The following is an 18,836-nucleotide window of genomic DNA, read 5'->3' on the forward strand; positions in this document are numbered from 1 at the left end:
ACCAGGGCGGTATCTGGGCTCATGTTGGGGCCTTCGCAAGGATAGTACTGATGGGCTCTGGGCCCAGGGGAGCCAATGTCTTCAGAAAGGCATAAGTAGAATTTAGGAATGGGATAGCCGAGGGGCCGAGAGAGAAGGATCGAAGCTTAGCTCTCAGAAGGTCTGGACAGAGGGTGAAGCCATTGGTGGTAACAAAAATAGGGAAGAGATAGTTGGTGATTACGAAGTGAGTTGGTGAAATCCTAACCCATAAATAGCAGGACTGAGAAGATCCGAGGACAGGGCATGAGCCAGATGCCCCCTTCTTTATGTGCCTGCAGTTCAGGCTCTGCGAAGCTTACGAGATTTATTCACCATCACATGATGAGGATCATTGTGGAAGGTTATTTGTAGATGCTTATATCAACTGAGTCACACCTCTTGTGTAATTTTGTAAATAAATCAAGATTCCCTTTTAATGAATTTTTGAAGCTTTGCAAATGAACTGGTTTTGTTTTAAAAAGCTCTTAATAAACAGCTTGGTTTGAAAGCCGCTCTTGAGACACCTGGGTGGCTCAGTCAGTTAAGCATCTGACTCTTGATTTCAGCTCAGGTCATGATCCCACAGTTTGTGGTTGAATTCCTCATCAGGCTCTGTGCTGTCAGTGAGGAGCCTGCCTGGGATTCTCTCTCTCCCTTTCTTGCTGCCTCTCCTACCCTCTCTCAAAATAAAGAAATAAACTTTCAAAAAAAGTCGCCTTAATAAAATCCTTGTGTTCTCAATAAAATTAGCCACCTTGATGCTTTTTTTAAAAATTTTTTTAATGTTTATTTATTTTTGAGAGAGAGACAGACAGAGTACGAGTGGGGGAGGGGGCAGAGAGAGAGAGAGAGAGAGAGGGAGACCCAGAATCGTTAGCAGTCTCCAGGCTCTGAGCTGTCAGCACAGAGCCTGACACGGGGCTCAAATTTGTGAACCGCAAGATCATGACGTAAGCCGAAGTCGGATGCTCAACCGACTGAGCCACCCAGGTGCCCCAACCACTCTGATGCTTTTAACCTGATCACAGATGGTCCTGTTTGGTGTGCCTGCATTTGCCTTCAGTATACAAAGCCGTATATTGAGCTGGGAGTTCTGGAATCCTTGGTCTGCACCACGGCTTCCCCTGGATCAAGCCTTTGGACACCCCTTTCTAGGATGAGCACCATAGCACCCGGGTCTAGGCCAGGCCACGGTGTTTGGTTTCCGGTGGGGACTCTGGCTTGAGCCGTGTTGTTTTCTCCCTTTGTCTCCCCACCGTAGACTACTGTTTTCCAAAGTGAAGGTGGAGTCACTGTGCCGGGGCCCAGATGAGGCGCTCCTCACCTGTAAGCACATGTTGCAGATATGGAAATCCTGCTACAACCTAACCAACCCCAGGTAAGAGGCCAGCAGCGCCTGCTTTGTGTGGTGTTTGCATGGGTCCCCGCCCCACAGTGCCGCCGCCGATGGGCATTTAGCGGATGGTAGCAATGGAGCCACACACACTCCATTCTTAAGGGGATTTTCTTCCAGTGGCCGATGAGGCCCCCACACCGTGGGTTTCTTTTGCGGCTGCTGCCGCGATGCCCCTCTAGGGCCCGGTTCATGGGCGACCTCTATCTGATTCCTCTCAACCAGCCATTCAGTTAACTTCTTTGACAAGTCTTACCATCTTTCGGGTAATTTGTGGATAGACTCGTCAACTGTATACTCCAGATGGGGCTCCTATGGTAATATCTAAAAGGCCTCCGTAGACAATAGGCCATGTCCTTCTAAAGAGAGTAGAAATCACTGTATCACTATTGGCAGGATAAAGCATGATTTTCAAACAGTTCAAATCATGGCCCAAATACAAAACAAGGACCTATCGAGATTTTATTTACCTCATTAACGAGGGAACCAGTAAGATGTTAAGACTGGTTCAGAGAAGAATTCAAAAAATAGATAACGCTAAAATGAATTTGCAAAAGATAGATATGCTAAAATGAACTTGCAAGGACATGCAAAGATAGGATCCTATAGAACAATGAAATATATGGTTGGGGGTCATCTTTTTTGCAGGGTAGAAATCAGTCATATCTCATCTGCCCACAGAGGCAGATAACCTGCAGAAGGTTCACTAGTCAACCCCCAGCTCACCGCTGTAAGACACCGAGTAACCTGTTGTGCCCTTTTTCAAGTCTTGAACAGTTTTTCCCGGTGTGTGTCCTGCCTTATGAAGGACGTCATTTAATGAAAAGGGACCTAATAATTCAAGTGAACTCAGACAACTGCTCAGACACACTAGGAACGTTTTTCAAGCTCATAGCAAGATGTACGGACAGCCCACACTAGGCTCTTAAAAGTCAGGAGCCTAAATATGTTCAACTCACATCGTAAATGTGTCATAAATGTGTCACTAGCCCAGCACAGTCCCCCAGGAGGCAATAGGCCACTGGCCTAGAGCGCTGGTGGGATGGGCGCTAAGGAGGCCACAGAGTACAGGTGGGGTTCCGTGTGGGATTTTGTTTTATAGAAGTTTCTGCAGTTAAAAAACTATATTCAAAATCAGGGCCCTCTTAGGGGATGGATGTTTGTGACCTGACATTCGACAGACTTGTGACCACAGGCCTGGGGGCAGTGCAGCTGGACGGGAGGAAGCTCACCCTGAACAGCCAGCCCACCGTCCAGTTCCACGCCCAGCGGGCGGCCAGGCGACCCTTGCATCGCTGGAGTCGCAACAATTAGACAGGAGTCCCCTTCACATAGCCTGTGGCACATGACTGCTCATGCCCCATCTTCCTCTCCGTGAAAAGATAATCGTGAAACTGGCCTCTTCCCTTTTGCGGATATGTTCTGAAAATAAAGATCATTTTAATTAATTCTCCTTTTCTGAGTCTGCCAGCAGAAATAGAAAATGCCCATCTTATGTTCCCGAAAAGCCCCCCGCTCCTGGCTTACCAGAAGCAGCAGGATTTGGGGTAGAGTCTTTGCCACAAGCCCAGCTAACAGGAGACGCTCCCCAAGCTGGTTGCTTCCGTGCTGGAGCATTCCTTTGCCTGTACCCCCTTTAGAAATGAGAAAATACACCCATCAGCCTTCACATTGCCAATTTTCCCTCCGTTCTCCACACCTCTCCCACCTCCCCACATTTCCTCCCACTTAGCAACCAAGAATATTGAATGTGAGGAGAAAAAAATAGCAGAATTGGAAAGCTTTTTAAAAATACTTAACCAAATGCCTGGGCTGTGTGTCCATACTTCCTCCGTTTCCTGAAGGATCTTTCGGGGCCGGAGCAGGGAGGGACCCTGGCTCCAGAAGCAGAGTCTGGGTGGGGTGTGCGGGGGGTGGGGGGCTGGAGGAGGACCCATCAGTTGGCGGAGCTCTCGCTCCTGCTACTCAGAGAGCCTTGAGGGAGGGGGGACGGGTGGCAATCGAGCAGCCCCTTATTAAGGAGCTTCCTGATTGTTTTTTTAACTTTATTTATTTTCTTTGGGATATAAATAAATGTTTCTCCTGTAGGCCTTACCATTGCACAAATTTAGACATCCTCCCCAGTGTGGTCAGGCAAGACGTGACCCTGGCAATAGAATAAAGCATAAAGAGGAGAGGGCTGTGTCTTGACAAGGGATCACATACTTCCTAGTTCTCCAGATAAGGGCAGCTCTGGGCCCAAGAGCCTTGAGTCTATGATCAGGTCACACAGGGTTTCAGAAGAGGGTAGAATTGCATGAACCGATGCACGAGAAGCATCCCTGCTTTAAAAAAAAAAAAAAAAAAAAAACGAAAATGAAAACAGCAGAAAGCATCTTGGGAAGTGGCTGCTTTGTACCGAGAGAAGGTCCACACTGACTTCCTGACTCAGGGCGCCCTTATTTCTGAGTGTGCTCGACCTGCCAGGGTTTCCCGCTGTCCCCACCCCCTCCCAGCTCCATCCCGGGGCTGACACAGGCCTCCAGAGCCCGGGAGGCGGTGAGGCACAGAGGATGGTATGAGCAGTAGCGGGCCACACGGAGACTCAACGTGGCTTTCGTGTTCTCTGCAACTCGCTCTGTATTTCTGCTCGAAGGAAAATCACACCGAGCTAGTGGCTGAACTGAGCCTCAGACAGCTTGCAGAGAGCGCTCCACCCGCAGTCTGAGAACGCATCTCTTGCTGTGAGCAGCATGGGGGGGAGGCGTTCTCTCCAGTGTACATGTGGCAAGGTGTGTGTCATCTCAGGAGCCTGGGTTTATTCGCTGGGTGTGCAGTTTTATGTGCATTTAGGAGAGAAACCCGTTTCCTGTTCCGTCTCCTCTCTCCCAGTAAAGTAGCAAGCCCCTTTGGTTCTTGCACATTTTGACTCTGCCACTGGGAACAGGGTGGCTTGTGAGCAGAGCACCCCGTCCCCCAGAAGGCCCCAGCAGCCTCCTCGAACTGAGTGACCCTTCCCTGGGCCATGGCTGTGCTGGGCCATCCACTCGTGCCTTACCTTCAGTCCGCACGTTAGCCCTGCAGAATCACTACTGTTCTCTCCGCTTTATAGAAAATAAACCAGTCTGAATAATTTGCCTCCATCTTCCCAATCAGACAAGCAGTAGAGCTAGGATTCAAGCCCCGGTCTAACACCAAAGCTTCCTGCACCAACCTGCGTCAGCAACCAACTTCTTTTCCTTTATTTTTATTTTATTTAAAAAAATTTTTTTTCCAATGTTTAGTTTTGAGAGAGACAGAGCACGAGCTGGGGAGGGGCAGAGAGAGGGTGCGCGCATGAGAGAGAGTATGTATGAGCGGGGCGGGGGAAGGCGGAGAGAGAGAGGGAGACAGAGAATCCCAAGCAGGCCATGTGCTGTCAGCACAGAGACCGATGCAGGGCTCGATCTCACGAACCACGAGATCATGACCTGAGCCGAAATCAAGAGCTGGACGCTTAACAGACTGAGCCACCCAGGCGCCCCTGTTTTTATTTTTTTATTGTTAACCCCTTCTTTCTCCCTCTTGCCACTACCACTGGGACCATCTCCATCATGTAGCCATGTAATTGGAAGAAAATGTTTTCTTCCTCAGTCCTATTCCTTACTAACAAACAGCACTTAACATTTTTACCGACAGAAGGTCCAGAGCATTTTGGTGAAGCTTTTCTGTTTACAAAGCGGGCTGTCATTTCATCTTCAGAGCAGCCCCATGAAACGGGCAAATGTCATGTTCTCTCATACCCATTTTACTGATGAGAATTGAGGGTCAGAGATATTGGGAGCTTACCTTGATTCCTATTACCCAGCTGTAAGAGGCCTGGAGGACACCAGGCATCTCCTCTCCCACCTGCCCCTCTCTGGTGTCCTGTCCCAGGCCCCTCTCTTACACCCGGCACTTATGTGTGCCACTTGCTAGTTCAGAAGCTGGCGAGAGGCTGGGTGGCAACAAGAACTCCCGGACTCTGACTCCTAGCCCGCTGCCAGCTTGCCTCTTGCGTCTGGCCACCTCTGCGTACCACGGAAGGTAGAGAGGATTTCCAAGAGAAGCTTCCAGTGTCTGGTATAACTTTAACCGTCACTACAGTGCACTCTAAATGTTCAGTCTGAGCGGGGAACAGAAGTTACCCACACCTGTGCATCTGCCTACATGGAGATCTGTAGCTTACGTACCATGGATCTGGGGCTCCTGCCACTGTCCTCCCCCTAAACTGTCTCCTAGCACCACTGACCAGGAATGGTTTTGCTTCCCTTCCTGCTTGCCTCCTTGAGAGGTGCTCCTGGCAGCCTAAAGCACTGGGCTCTACTAACTGGGTAGTAAGGTGGCAGAGGGTGGTCCATGGGAGGGGCCCAAGCAGGCCCCAGAGGGAGAGAGGAAGTCTTTTGTAAGAGACACTGGCCAGAGAAAGTCAAAGAAACTCAAGGGTTGGCCAGGGCCTCCCTTTGCCCCTTCCTCCACATTCCAGAGGTCATCGCAAAGGCAAATCTTGATGGGTTAAGACTCCGTACCCTCTAAAGGTAGAACTAACCATTGCTTAAAGCAACCAGCCAAATTCTCAGTCCCAGCATTCAGGGTGGAAACAAAACCATCTCCATTTTGAAGAGTGAATTGTTGCTTATATACTGTTTTCAAAAGGAACTATGGAACATGCACTATGGGTTGTAACTATGGGCTGGTGGAGGGGAAGTCGATCCTGTGTCATTACCAGTGGGTAAGGCTCACAAGTCACGATTTGGGTTTTGGTTGCAGTTTCTAACATTGAGAGCAGGAGGCCCTTAAATCAGCTTTCCCACCCTTATCATTGCACCAGAATGCAAGGAATAAGTGGTCCTCAGAAATTAGCCAGCCGTATTAACCTCAGCTGCATGTATGGGTATGTATATTGATAACGATGCACGGAATATACCCAAAAGTTACAAATCTTCTGAACGCTGTGACCACATGACCTCAGTTCAGCCTTGCAAAGCTGTATGTATGAAGACAACCCTTATCTTCATCTGACAGGGAAAGTAGACCCCAAGTGACCTACTTGTTAGGGACAGATAGAAAGTAAGAAGCCAGATGACCCCCCCCACCCCCACCCCCACCCCCTGGCTGGCTCCCAGGACCCAGCAGCACATGTGACAGCCAACCTTGGGCTCTGAAACTTGGTAAGATGGGAAGCCCGGAGGGTTAGGGCCAAAACAAACACTTCTGATCCATTTCCTCAGATTGGGTCCACCAAAATGCCGGGTGAATCCTTCCTTGGCAATGCCAACACCTTATTGTGTGGCCTGGAATCCCCCAGGAGATTGAAAAAAATATATATCACTATATGTTGAGATAACATCTTCTGGAAAGCTCCTAAGTGAGGAGCCATTGCCATATTCAGACAACTCTTTGTAATATCTTTGTCATATGTATATTAAAAATATATACATGAACAGACCAATGTTGGAACTGTTCAGTCGGTAATGTGATTAATGCACATTTGCATGTACTTTTGTGCTGTCTTCTGCTCAGAGACATTTATTATTTCTCAATTGCGGAAATAATGAATAGAGCGGTTTCCAAAAAACGGGTATCCAATGATGTAATAAGTATAGGCTGACAAATAGTCTGTACTGAGGCAAGTTTCCATCTGTTTCCTGTGGATTTCTCTAACTACATCACTGGACGTGGAAATTGCAGCCTGAGAACCATATTAAGTTTCATACCAATCTTGTTTGTATCACTTTTAGCAACAGCTGCACGCAGGAAGGAAATTGTGTCCCTTTATTATAGAATTTGAACTTTCTTAACAACAACAACAACAAAATACCACTCCTAGAGCCCCCAGACTGACAAAACAAAATAGATGCAAAGAAAAGCATTATAGATAGACTCAAACCTCAAGAGATAGATGGGCTGCTTTTTGGAGCTTCTTTGATGGAATCTTATGATAGAGGAAAAAAGGAAGAATGTAACTGTTTTTGCTTACAAGCTTCTTAGAACGAAAGAAAACAAGAGTCTGTATGAGCTCCGGTCCGCTACCTGTGTTTCATTCCACCCGGGCCTGATGTGGTCTCCCAAGCGACTTGCCAACCAATGGTGCCAAGCCCGTTCTGTGGGAGCAGGCTGGGGAGGGAGGGGTGGTGCAGCTGGCCTGTGTGACCTCACAGCCCCTTTCCCTCCTGTGTTAAGTAGGGACACAAACCAGGCCATGACTGTGGTTGCCCTTGGAAAGGAAAAGCAGGGGCCAGGGGTTCTCAGATCCAGCTACACATCAGAGCCATCTGGGGAGCTTGGAAAAATGTTGACTGCCCCAGAAATGCTGATGGATTTGGTCTGGAGAGGGGCCTAGGGTTCAGAGTCTTCTAGAAATGCCCCAGGCAGGTGACTCCCCTGGGCAGTGAGGGCTGAGGTGTAGACCGTTGATTAGTAAAGCAGTTCGAGGACGGTGTGTGTTTACGGGCTTGATGAGGTGCAAGACATTCAACACAGAATGCCAATCCAGTGGGTTCCCCATTCTAAGGTGGTTCGAGAACCTGCCTTCAAAGTTTCTTTCTTGTATCTTATAATGACACAAAAAGGGCGAAAATTAGCAAGGGTCTGTGGGTGTGGTTTATGTGTGTTTGTGACAGTGAACATGGAAAGTAATCCCAGCCCAGGCCTTGCCACAAGCGGGATGCCTGGTCGTCAACGGAGAGAATGTTAAAGAGCATCGAAAACGCACAAAAGGGGTGTTACTGCACTTCAGGGTCAGTGGTGGTTAAGTCTGTGTCTTTCCCCTGCCCCCCTTCAAATGACTGACCTCTGCAGCTGTGTTTTGCAGTGATTCTGGACGTGGGAGCAGCCTCTTAGATAGAACCATTGCTGACAGACGACAGCTTAACACAATTACTTTGCCAGACTTCAGCGATCCCGAGACAGGTGAGAATAACAGACCAGAGGGGACGAAACGGTGTCCACGAGAACGTGGGGCCTGGCCCCGAGTGGCGTGGGGTGGAGACTGCCAGGGACTGGGCTTGGAAACGCTCCTCACGCAACCAGGTTAAACTCAATCGAGGCGCATTTTCTCCAGCGTCTCTTCAAGTGTGTGTTCACAGTGGGGGTTGCGATAGTGCCTGCCCGGCAGAGCTCTTTGAAATCTTTTCTATTTTTCCCCTTGTTCTCAGAGCCCAAAATTCAAAACTAAAATTAGATCGTTCCCATCCCCGTGAAGCTTCCCCTCTGCTTTTCTGTCTGCCTCTCTCTCTCTCTCTTTAGGTTTCAGACCTTGCTGAAATCGGTTTTGATTTTTAATCAGTTGCACATAGGAACATCCTCCCCACCCCCACCCTGGGCCAAAAGGCCCTTTAGGGACGCAGGTGGGTTCCGAGCTTCTGATGCCCCTGTCCCCACGTGAAGGCCTGCTGCACTCACTGCCTCTGAGCAAATAGGTACACCTCGTCATTTTTGCTTCCACATGTGCCGGGTAAGGAGGAACAAATATACCTCTGTCATTTCCAAACCTCCAAACAAGTAATGCTAACAGTTACACCGACCATCCAGGGGCAGTTTGGAGGATGTAAAGAAATTCCCTCTGCTTTGAGCCTCAGAGACCATTTCACAGCATCATCGGAAAGCCGGCCCTGCTTCCTCTCCCCCTGCCCCACAGGGCTCTTTTATGGGCTCTTTTATGGGCTGGCTTCATGGGAGGAGCCTCCCAGTCCATCTCCTGACCAAGCCTTTCCAGAGAAAGCCAGGGAGCAGCCCTGAGGTATGCACAGCCATCTCCTGGAAGATCCGACCCCTGGCAGGATGGAAGAAACACCACCTCTCGGAGCCGGATGTGCTACCCGCCCAGGCCCATGCCCATGCTAACAGCTGCCTGCAAACAGCATTCCTGTGCTAGGCTCCCTTTTACCAAATTTGCAGTCTTCAGAAGTCTGCCCCCAGGGCCCCAGGGTTCCTAGGTCAAAGGAGTGTTGGGTATTAGATGCAGCATGAATTGCAAATCAATGCGGTTTAACACTGGCAGCCTGTGCTCAAAATGCAGACCACCAAGCCACAGAGAAACTCCCCCTCCCCACCCTGCAGTGGCCTGACCGCCTCCCTCCCCTTGACCAGCAGTCCTTGGAGGGGGGCCTCTGGCTTTGAGTAGCACAGAAGTGCTCCTAGAGACACTGTGTAAGCCCTCGTTGCTGGAAAGGCTGTCCAGACTGGCCGCTGCAAGGTGAGGCTGGGACACGGTGGCGAGGAGGGGAAGCTCACGGCCGCACCTGCAGCAGTTTGGCTGGTTCAGAACAGCTGCTGCGGCTGCCCAGGGCTTCCTCCCCCGTCACCCCTCCTCACCACCCTGGGAGGACAGTCCTACTGAATGCAGACCCCCTCTCCTTCCAGCTGGCCTGGACCTTCATTTCCCCTGAAGTCCCAAGGCTCGAATGCCACATCGCATTAAATACAGAGAGTGGCAGAAAATAAGAGAGATCCTGTTATTTGTTCTCCCCTTTGCCCCGTGGGACATTCTCCCTAGAGACCTCAAGAATCTCCCTCTTCAGGTTTGAGCCTTCTCAGGTGCCATAGCGTCCAGGAGGGGTGTGTCTGTGGCACAGGCAGGGGCTCATGCATCTGCTCCGTCACTCACTCCGGGGGTCCCAGGTGGTTAGAGTCTGGATTGCTTGCACAGGTGCCCTGCCCCCAGCAGGAGAGAAGCACAGCCTCCCAGGCCTGGCCACTGACCATTTTACTGTTGTTGTTGTAGTATCCCTACAAGATGATGCTTGCAGGAATCCCTACAAGACTTCATTCCCCAGCCCTGCCCCCAGAGCCCCAAACTCTTGGTTTACACAGCACCAATTACTTACCCAGGAGGCCAGGGAATCAGAAGAATGGAAGGCCACCTCAGGAGGCCTTGCCAGTTGCCCCCTGGTTGTAAATGAGGGTAGTACATTCTGAAATGACAGTTGAAAGCAAAGAGACGAAATTTAGGGAGGCTCGCCTAAAAATGGAAAGTGTGCCTCCATCTCGGTTACTAGAGCCCAGTTTTCTGTAGTTCAGCTTGGGGGGTGGGGGAGCAGTCAGAGGGCCAACCCATTCTCATTCATACACCTGTGTGGATGGCCTAACTTGTGAACAGCACACAGATTTTAGGTTTTGATTCGGAAGGTGCCCTAGAGAAGTTTTTACTCCCATCCCCGCACCCCCGTCTGGTTTTTCCGTAAAGGCAACCATTTTTATTGACTTTTTGGTTTGCCCCTCCAGTGTGTTTGCATTCAAATATTCAGAGATATCATTTCCATGTCCCCCCACACGACAAATACTGTGTATATGTGCTGTTCAGTCCCTGGCTCGGTTCACTTCACGGCATGTCCTAAAGACCCCTCCGTATCCATCCGTACAGAATGTCCACATTCTTTACAACAACGTAGCATTCCATGGCGCACGCACTTCACACTCTGGACTTAACCCGTCCGGCGGGGATCTCGGCCATCTTCCTCCTTCCCTTTGCCACAGTCTTCAGTGCACGTGAGGGAGGAGGCTGGCTAATTTTGAGTATCCACTGCAGCTCTGCTCATTTCGGAAAGCAACTGGGCTTAGAGAAAAAGAGAAAAGGAACTTACCCGAGGTAGTAATGCTCCTGAATCAAAACAAAGTGTCTGAGAGAACCCAGCCCTGCAGGTGACATCTTGCTAACAGCATGGGTCCATGCAACACCTGCTCTTCTCTTCTTTCCCCAACTCCCTCATTTAAAGGGCACAGGCATGTGACACTAGCAAAGCCACAGCGTTGGCATCGGCAACGATGCGGCCAGAGCCATGGCGAACTTCCACCGCCATGACCCTGTCCGTTCTCAGTCAGCCAGCGTGCAGATAGGCCCTCTTGGGTTACTTGTTTGGGTGTTGAAGAACAAAAACGTATCTCCTCTTAAAAAATTTTTTCTCTATTGTGGAAGATCTTCAAACATACCCAAAATAGAGATACTAATATAATGAATCCCCACGTACCTACCACCAGCTTTCAGCAATCAGTATTCCTTTTGCATCCACCTCTCCTGTCCCACACTTAGATCTTGCAGAGTATTTTAAGGCACATCTCAGACATCATACTTTGTGTCCTAAAATTTCAGTGTACATGTCAAATAGATAAGAACTCTTTAAAAATGTAAGTCCAATGCTATTATGATACATCTGGGTCATTATAAGGTGCAGGCTCAGCATTATTGATGTTGGAAGTGGTTACTTAACTAGGTATGGTTTTTTACCTCCGAAATTGTCCACATGAACATCTATGGAATAACATCAGGGGAACTCTTGTCTGGAAGCTTTGGATTGGCCAAGTCCCCTGTGGCTAAGAAAGTGGGCATTGGGTTCATTAAATGGATGTGACAAATTGAAAAATCCCCCTAAACAACATGTTTTCCCTTTCAGTGTCACCTCTGGTCCCCCTTCCCCCACCTCTGATAGGTCCCAGCCATGGAAAAAGAGGAATCAAATAGAGTGACAGTCTTAACGTTGAAGCTATGAATCATTGTCTTTTCTTAGGAATAAGTTGGTAGTTCCTTAAATAGAGGATGAAAAAAAAAATTTTTTTTTTCTTCCTTTGCCTTCAAAACAGGATGTGGAGTAAGGACATTTATCTTTAATCATTGGTAGATATCACTGGACACCTGTCCAAAGCAAAGTCATTCTTTTAACTTGAAAGTTTGGTCCATTGTGTCTGGGAAAGGTGGTCTCCCTCTTACTTGTGTATGTCTCCAGCTGTGAGACCTGAAGGCGACAATAACAGCTTCCTTTTCAAATTGCCCCAGCCTGTGCACCGAACCACAGACCAACTTAGAAAGCTTAGCACTCTGTTGTCACGATGCTGGGACTAAGACATATCATCATACCTCAGTATCTCTACCTAGGAAAACCTAACCTTTCAGGTAAACTTTATATAAGGGCTTCTCCTAAAAAACAAGTCCAGGAATAACCAAGGTCTACTGCACCTTTCCAAATGAAAAGCGGTTTCCTCTAGAATGTTCTGGATATTGTAGGTTAGAGATGGTCATTGGATCATGCTGCTGAGTCTGTGCCCAGGTAAATCTGAGTTATTTTTATTCTGTGGTGTTGTTGCAGAACAATTAAATAACCAGTGGGGGAAAAAAACAACAAATTTGTTTTCTTCGAAAAGCACTTGTATGCTATTGTCCAGTACAGGAATGATTGTCTGTTACATGACCTCATTTTCTTTGCAGCTTATGTGAGTATATGAAAAGCTAGTTTATTTTTTCCTTTGTGTTTCTAAAGCTTTTTTTGCCTTTATCCTTTTTTTTTTTTCTCTTTCACTTTTTTAGTGTCAGATTCCTCCTCCTCCTCCTCTTCTCTTTCAAGAACCGAATCTCCTCTCCACCTGTTTGTATCTCCTCATCTTCATTCTCCTCCCAAACCTGACACCTTTGTGTGGCCCCCTGCAGCTCATTCATTCAATGACCCAGGTCCCCGCCAGGAGCCCTCTCTGTGTAAACATGCTTTATGGTTTTTCCTTTCTTGTTAGACCTGCTTCATTTGCCTGATGTTTCATTTTCTGATAATCTTCCTAACTGATAAGCTGAATAGGAAACTCCCATCAAATTTATCTGAGGGGAAAATCTTGCTAATTTAAAAAGTCCAAGAACTGTTTGGGGCAGAAAGAGACATTGGTGCCCAAGTTCCAACCTCCTCTTTGAAAAGGAAAGGAAACCTGTTTTGAGCAGAATAAACAGAAGCTTTTCTAGACAATTACGTCCTGTCCTTGGTTACTTGTATGCTTTCCTGGAGTTAATGTTAATGCATAAAAACGCTATTTTTAAAAAAGGCAAATTAGAACATTTTGCCAATAACTTATTTATGTGTATTTCTGATTTTCTATTTAGAAATTAATTCGACAAGCATACAGTGATCAAGGTGATATCCTAAAGATAATGGTCGTATGCCCTTTAAGTTTGTGGTTCTCAAACTTTACTTACTGTCCATCAAAAGCACACGAAGAGCTTTAAGAACCACAGATCCCCTGATCCCCATCCCTATAGCTTATGACTCAGTAGGCCTGAGCTGGAGCCCAGGCACCTGGATTTACAGAATACCCACTTGGGATTCCAAAGCCAGTGGGTCACCACATCTTGGGAAGCAACGGTATAAATTGTTTTCCATTTGCTAGGAAGGAAAATGTAGGGTTTGGGTGAAAACCCATGAAATCATGTAGGGAAATTGGATGGTATTTTAATCTGATCTTGCTTTTAAATAATACAGAAATTTGAAAGTCTCTTTTACAGTGTTTGGGGACCTGTCCATTAAAAAGAGAGAGAGAGAGAGAGAGTCCTGTACTAAAATGAAACCCTGGTCGGTAAGGTCCTTAGATGGGACCCAACTGTGGGTCTCCCCCTAGGAGGTACAGCCTTGCTTCCTTTCACTTATTTATTTAACATCCACTTTGCCCAAAGCACTGCCAGAAAATTTAATCTCTGTATCCATAATTTAGAAGGGCTCATCTTTGTCCCAGATGCTCAGTTATATGCAGAACAAAAGCCCCTGAGGGGAGGCGCTGTCTGAGAGAACTGCTTCCTCTAATGTGCTCATCGTTTGGATGGTAAAGCTGCTGTGTTAAACTCACACACGCACAAAGCCGGGGCAGAAATGAGGCTATCATCTAAAATAAATCATCCAAACCAGGAAACACTCTGGCTCTACTTATCTGTGTAGTAAGTGTGCTCAACTTTGCTTTCGTGGCAATCCCAGCTTTATGAAACGCAAGATGAAGATAATGTTTATAAACTGCTTATGTTGTTTTTAACCCACTTCTTAAAATAGACATTGTCTCTTAATACAATGCCTCCAGGCAATTGCCACCTTCAGTTTTTTCCAGAAAAGCTGTTTTTTTCACATTGACTGTTGCCCAGTTTTTTGGTCTTAAAATGGGATCTTACCATTCTAGCATAGCATGATACATTCCCACTGGCCCGTCCTCTCCTGTTACACGGCAAACCCACCTCTGTCAACACCATCCCGAGGATCCCTGTGTTCCTTTAGACTTTATAAGGTTGAAGTCCTGACTCTTCAGTGAAGCACTAGATATCAGATGAATTAGTGAATTTTTAGGGCGATGAGCCCCCCACTGGGCTTTCTGCTGAATGTGCTGTATTCCACGAAGGACTCAACTGTTTATTCTTTGTGAAACCCAGAGCCATCTTCCCATCCTTAGAGAGTGCCTAGCCAGTAACCAGGTGTTTTACACCAAGACCGAAGTGCCCAAGAATCTTTCTCCCCCATAGATACAACATTTCGTTAGAGAAGGGGAAAACATACCACACATTACTGATAAATGTAAAATTTCTTGATTAAAACTGTAATGAATTTGAATCCCAGCTCCTTTCATTAGGAGGGATAGCCAAGGCCCCAAGTTCTACGAATGTCTCTCCCCAATCCTTTGACTTCATAGGAGCAAAAACTGGCCGAGGTCTACAAAGTATTGGAATCATGATTAGGGTTAGTGGTGGAAAGATCTGAAAAGTGCTTGTCTGATTATTTTTCCCTTCCCTTTGGAATTTCCTGCCCTGGAAACAAAACACATTACATGAATCGGTCAGCTTTCATGTGCTGGGTGAACATTTCAATGTAGAGGGGAATGCCCAGTTGGCCTTTCTTTGGTTTAAAAAAAAAAAATCATTGTTAGTGGAAAAACATGTGTCACTCTTGAGTTGAAATCTAATTCGACACAGCCAGACTTAACAGTTGGAAGGTTATTAGAACTCTATTTGCTTTTTTAGCCTTAATTTTGATTTTTCAAATGTTTTGTTTCTTGGTTTTAATTTTTGATTTGGTTTGTTGTTCCAAGGCAACTCTCCAGAAGTATACTTTCATGGTTTCCCCTCCCTTTTTTCAGTTAGTAAGTAGCTTACCAATCTATCTATTAACCTCTCTGAGGGCCTCCAGAATCACGCTTCCCTCCACCACGGAACGTGTGTTGTCGTTGTCGACCGCTGGGAATGCTGAGATGACATGGACGCAAAGCTGCCACGTGCTTGCCCACTCCGCCCCCCCCCTCCCCCCCCCCCCCCAGTTCCCATCTCTCCCAAGATTCTAATGCATTCCGCTGCAGCTTGGGCTTAAGCAATGAGGAGGCAGCACTTCTCTGGGAGGGACCACAGAAGGAGGCAGTGTGGGAAAGATGCCCTAGTAAGGGCATGCAGTGGATTGGTCAGCAGCCCCAGTGGCCTGATTGGAAGTGTGAGGCACTCAGCCTCCCCAGTGTGGGTCGTCTGTGAATTTTAGGTAGAGGGAACCAGTTGAATCTGGAAATTTTTTTTCCAGTTCAACCATTATTGCTGCATAGGAAAGCAGTCCTAATCATGAATTTTCCTAAAATAAGCTAAACAGATGCCATAAAACTTAACCTACACCTACCAAAATTTAAAGGAGACTAAGCGGTTCCCTGGGTGTAGGACTCATACTTTAGGTGGTATCCTTTTAAGGCAGGAGTGAAGTTTCACATCTTTCAGAGGATGTTTCCTAGACTTCTGATTCTCTCTGGGCAAATATTTTTGGGAAATACTGCATCTCCCTCTTAGGGACTAACAGTTCACATTAGCATATTAAAGGCTCTGAGAAGTCCTGCAGTTTAAAAAAAGTTCGAGCTCATTTCCTGAGCTAATTTCATCATTTTTCCCACCCTGTAGAATCAGCATTCCAGGCACCGCATTCTGGGAGATGCTCACGTATATGGTGATCCAATGCATTTGAATGATCTGAGCCTTTACTGCTTATAGTAAATGTACCCCTCAGGGAGTTGATTTCCCCTCTGAAATCCAGCTCAGCTTAGATGTGACTTTATTTCTGGCTTCTAAAAGTGTCAATACAAATAAGACATTTTTTTAAATAAATACAAGTCCATAATAGAAGAGATATGTTTGGTGTTGTCATCACATTAGGGTTCTTCATGGGGGAAAAAAAAAGGTTTTACCGCCAAGGTTCTTTCAATATCAGGCTCCTCGGATACATTAAAAAGATTTGATTTTCAGAAAGTCAGGTTACCTTAAAATCTTCAGGCAGCCCATATTAGTGACAGTGAGGCTCGATACATGTGTACAAGGGACTTAACTATCTTCTGTGGAAACCATTCCAGCTCTCTCCAAAGTCAGGAAACCTAGGTTCAAGGGCCACTTCTGTGGAAGAACCCAGGGAACTCATTTAATCAGAGTCCACCTTAGTTTCCCCATCTGTAGGGATGTCAGCTTACTAATTCTTCTGTTCACACAGGCCTTTATGGTATGCCAGGAGCCCCTCCTGATCTCAAGCTTCTGGTCAGGTACCTGCTCCCGAGGGGCAGGGAGGTGGCCGCCAGGTGGGAAGAGCCCGACTGGGACACAACTGTCCAAGGCTCTCTCCACGCTGCTCACCACTCCTTAGACCCGGGGACGCCAGGCAGCCCCCTTCTTGAGTGCCCTTGCAGTCCTTACCTTGGAGGAGAATGTGTGTCGACATTTTATTTGCCTCTCCAAGAACATGCTCAAATCAAGAACGCCAACTTGGGTTCTTGGCTCAGTTTTTCCTATCACTGATTCTGGTCAAGCTGCTGCCCCTTTTAGGAACCTGTAACCCGGAGAAGAGAATAAGCAGATTAATGATAAACAAACCCCTGGAATGAAATAAGGTTGAAAAACAAACTCAAGGTCATTGTTTTTTCCCCTTTTCTTATGGCTAGCATTTTATTATTGACCTTGCATTTTCTGACAGTTCAAAATGTATCTCGTGATCAGGAAATGACCAGTCTGTTGGGTGTCTATTTCACCCTCTGCTCCTGCTTAACAGAATAAAGTCGGGGTTTTTTTAATCTGTATTTGAACAAGTTACTCTTAGTGCTGACTCCACTGCTTTTGAGGGGTGGCAGTTAAAAAACTCCAGCCCTGATGAGTCAAGTATGAACCTCTTCTTGCTCTTTTAATGAAATTACAGTTAATTCTCCCCAATTAGTTCTGTGGTGTCTTTCTCTAAACAAGATTGAATAGAAAGAATCTCAGGAGATTGACAAGTCAGTGACAAACGGCACTCGGATAGAAGTTAAGGAGTGTGGGTCCAATCATTAGACCCTCACCCAAAACCGGGAAGGCTTTTCCCATAAGCTGCATTCAAAGACAAACACAGCCTTCCCCAGACACTCGAGTGCAAAGACACAGCCTCATGAATATGCAACAGGGAGGGTTTCTGATGGCGATGAAAGCATCTGCCTGGTGTCGTCCTCCAGAAGGTACTGTCTCCAGCCCAGAGCCATGGCTCGGCTCACTCTGACAGCTGGCATCTTCCTGCATGCTTGTGAACGGCTTCCCTCCACGCTTCCCGTGTGACCACCTGGCCCTGCCAGCACCCGCCAGCAGCATGCTGGGTCACCCCCGCATGCCCACTGGTGACCGCATCCCCCAGTCTCTCCCTGCCTTAGTGGGATCGTTCCCTAAAGCTTTCCCTGGAAAGAACTTTCCCCCTTCAGGAGAAGACACATCCTGTCAGGTTTCAGCTGTGCTTGATATTCTGTTAAAGTCACTTGGAAATTGTGATCTCGTCTTGAGACCGTGGGTTTGGCTGTCCTGATTTATTTGGCTGTCTTAATCTCTTTCCCACTCTGTGAAAAAGGGAAGTATCTCCCAGAATGGGGACCAGAGTTATTGATCGGAGGAACCCACAAGCAGGAGGCCTGGTTGTCATGGGAAGTGGGTAGGGCCGGCGGTTGCCCGTAGAGCACTCGAGCCCCACGCCCCTGTCACCCCAGCAGACATGCTACTAAGAGGGGAGCTGAGAAGGACACGTTGCACAGCACAGCGAGGAACCCACCCCCAGCCCCAAGTCAGCCTCCTTAGAGAAGCAAGACCACCTCCAGCAGAAATCGGGGCCGGGGGTGGGGTGGGAGGGGAGCCAAAATGTTTAATGTTAAAAAAAAAAAAGGTACAGAGATAAATAATGTTGATGTGAGAGTGGGTTCTCCTCTCCCTTCAAAAAATAAGAGACAGTCATCACTGGCTACGGAGGGGCTGTCTCCTTCCGCCCCGAGGACATCCTGGGTCTCAGAGCACAGGTGGCAGGTGTGAGGTCACCGGCTGCCAGCAGTCTGCAGCGTCGGACTGATTTACTTTCAAGCCCTATCTCGAGAAACAGACGTTCTTTTCCTGTTAAAAGTGAAAAATTGTAAGCAAAGCTCTCTGGCAAGAATGCTTAGTCATTCAGGGTTGCTATTTAGTATTCGGGGTCTTTAAGAAGGTGTAACTGCTTCCGTTTCCTTCTTATTGGAATTGTTTTCGGGGGGGGGGGAGCACAGCTTCTCAGAAACTGGAAGCTGGACGAAATCTACTGACAGATAATATTGCATCATTTCATAACCGAGGGGAAATCAGTAGAGAGGTTCATCGGCCGTGGAGGTTCTGCGTGCCCGCTACTGGAGTGGCTCTGTTTCTTTTCAG

At 47.4% G+C, this 18,836-nt stretch overlaps 1 protein-coding gene across 5 annotated transcripts in view; it reads left to right on the plus strand.

Moving 5' to 3' along the window:
• The window catches only part of TTC7B (tetratricopeptide repeat domain 7B), a 254,836-nt gene that overhangs the window by 182,256 nt on the left and 53,744 nt on the right, over window positions 1-18,836 (plus strand). For all 5 annotated transcript variants that reach the window (XM_047080225.1, XM_047080223.1, XM_047080226.1 and 2 more), the window contains 2 exons: window positions 1,283-1,399; window positions 8,226-8,323. In XM_047080225.1, the coding sequence (XP_046936181.1) occupies window positions 1,283-1,399; window positions 8,226-8,323 (215 nt within the window). The remainder of the gene's footprint in view (window positions 1-1,282; window positions 1,400-8,225; window positions 8,324-18,836) is intronic.

Source organism: Lynx rufus, unplaced genomic scaffold (genome assembly GCF_022079265.1).
Source record: "Lynx rufus isolate CCGP_SWC_20201006 ecotype Redwood Valley unplaced genomic scaffold, mLynRuf1.p SCAF_17, whole genome shotgun sequence".
NCBI classification, from domain to species: Eukaryota; Metazoa; Chordata; class Mammalia; order Carnivora; family Felidae; genus Lynx; species Lynx rufus.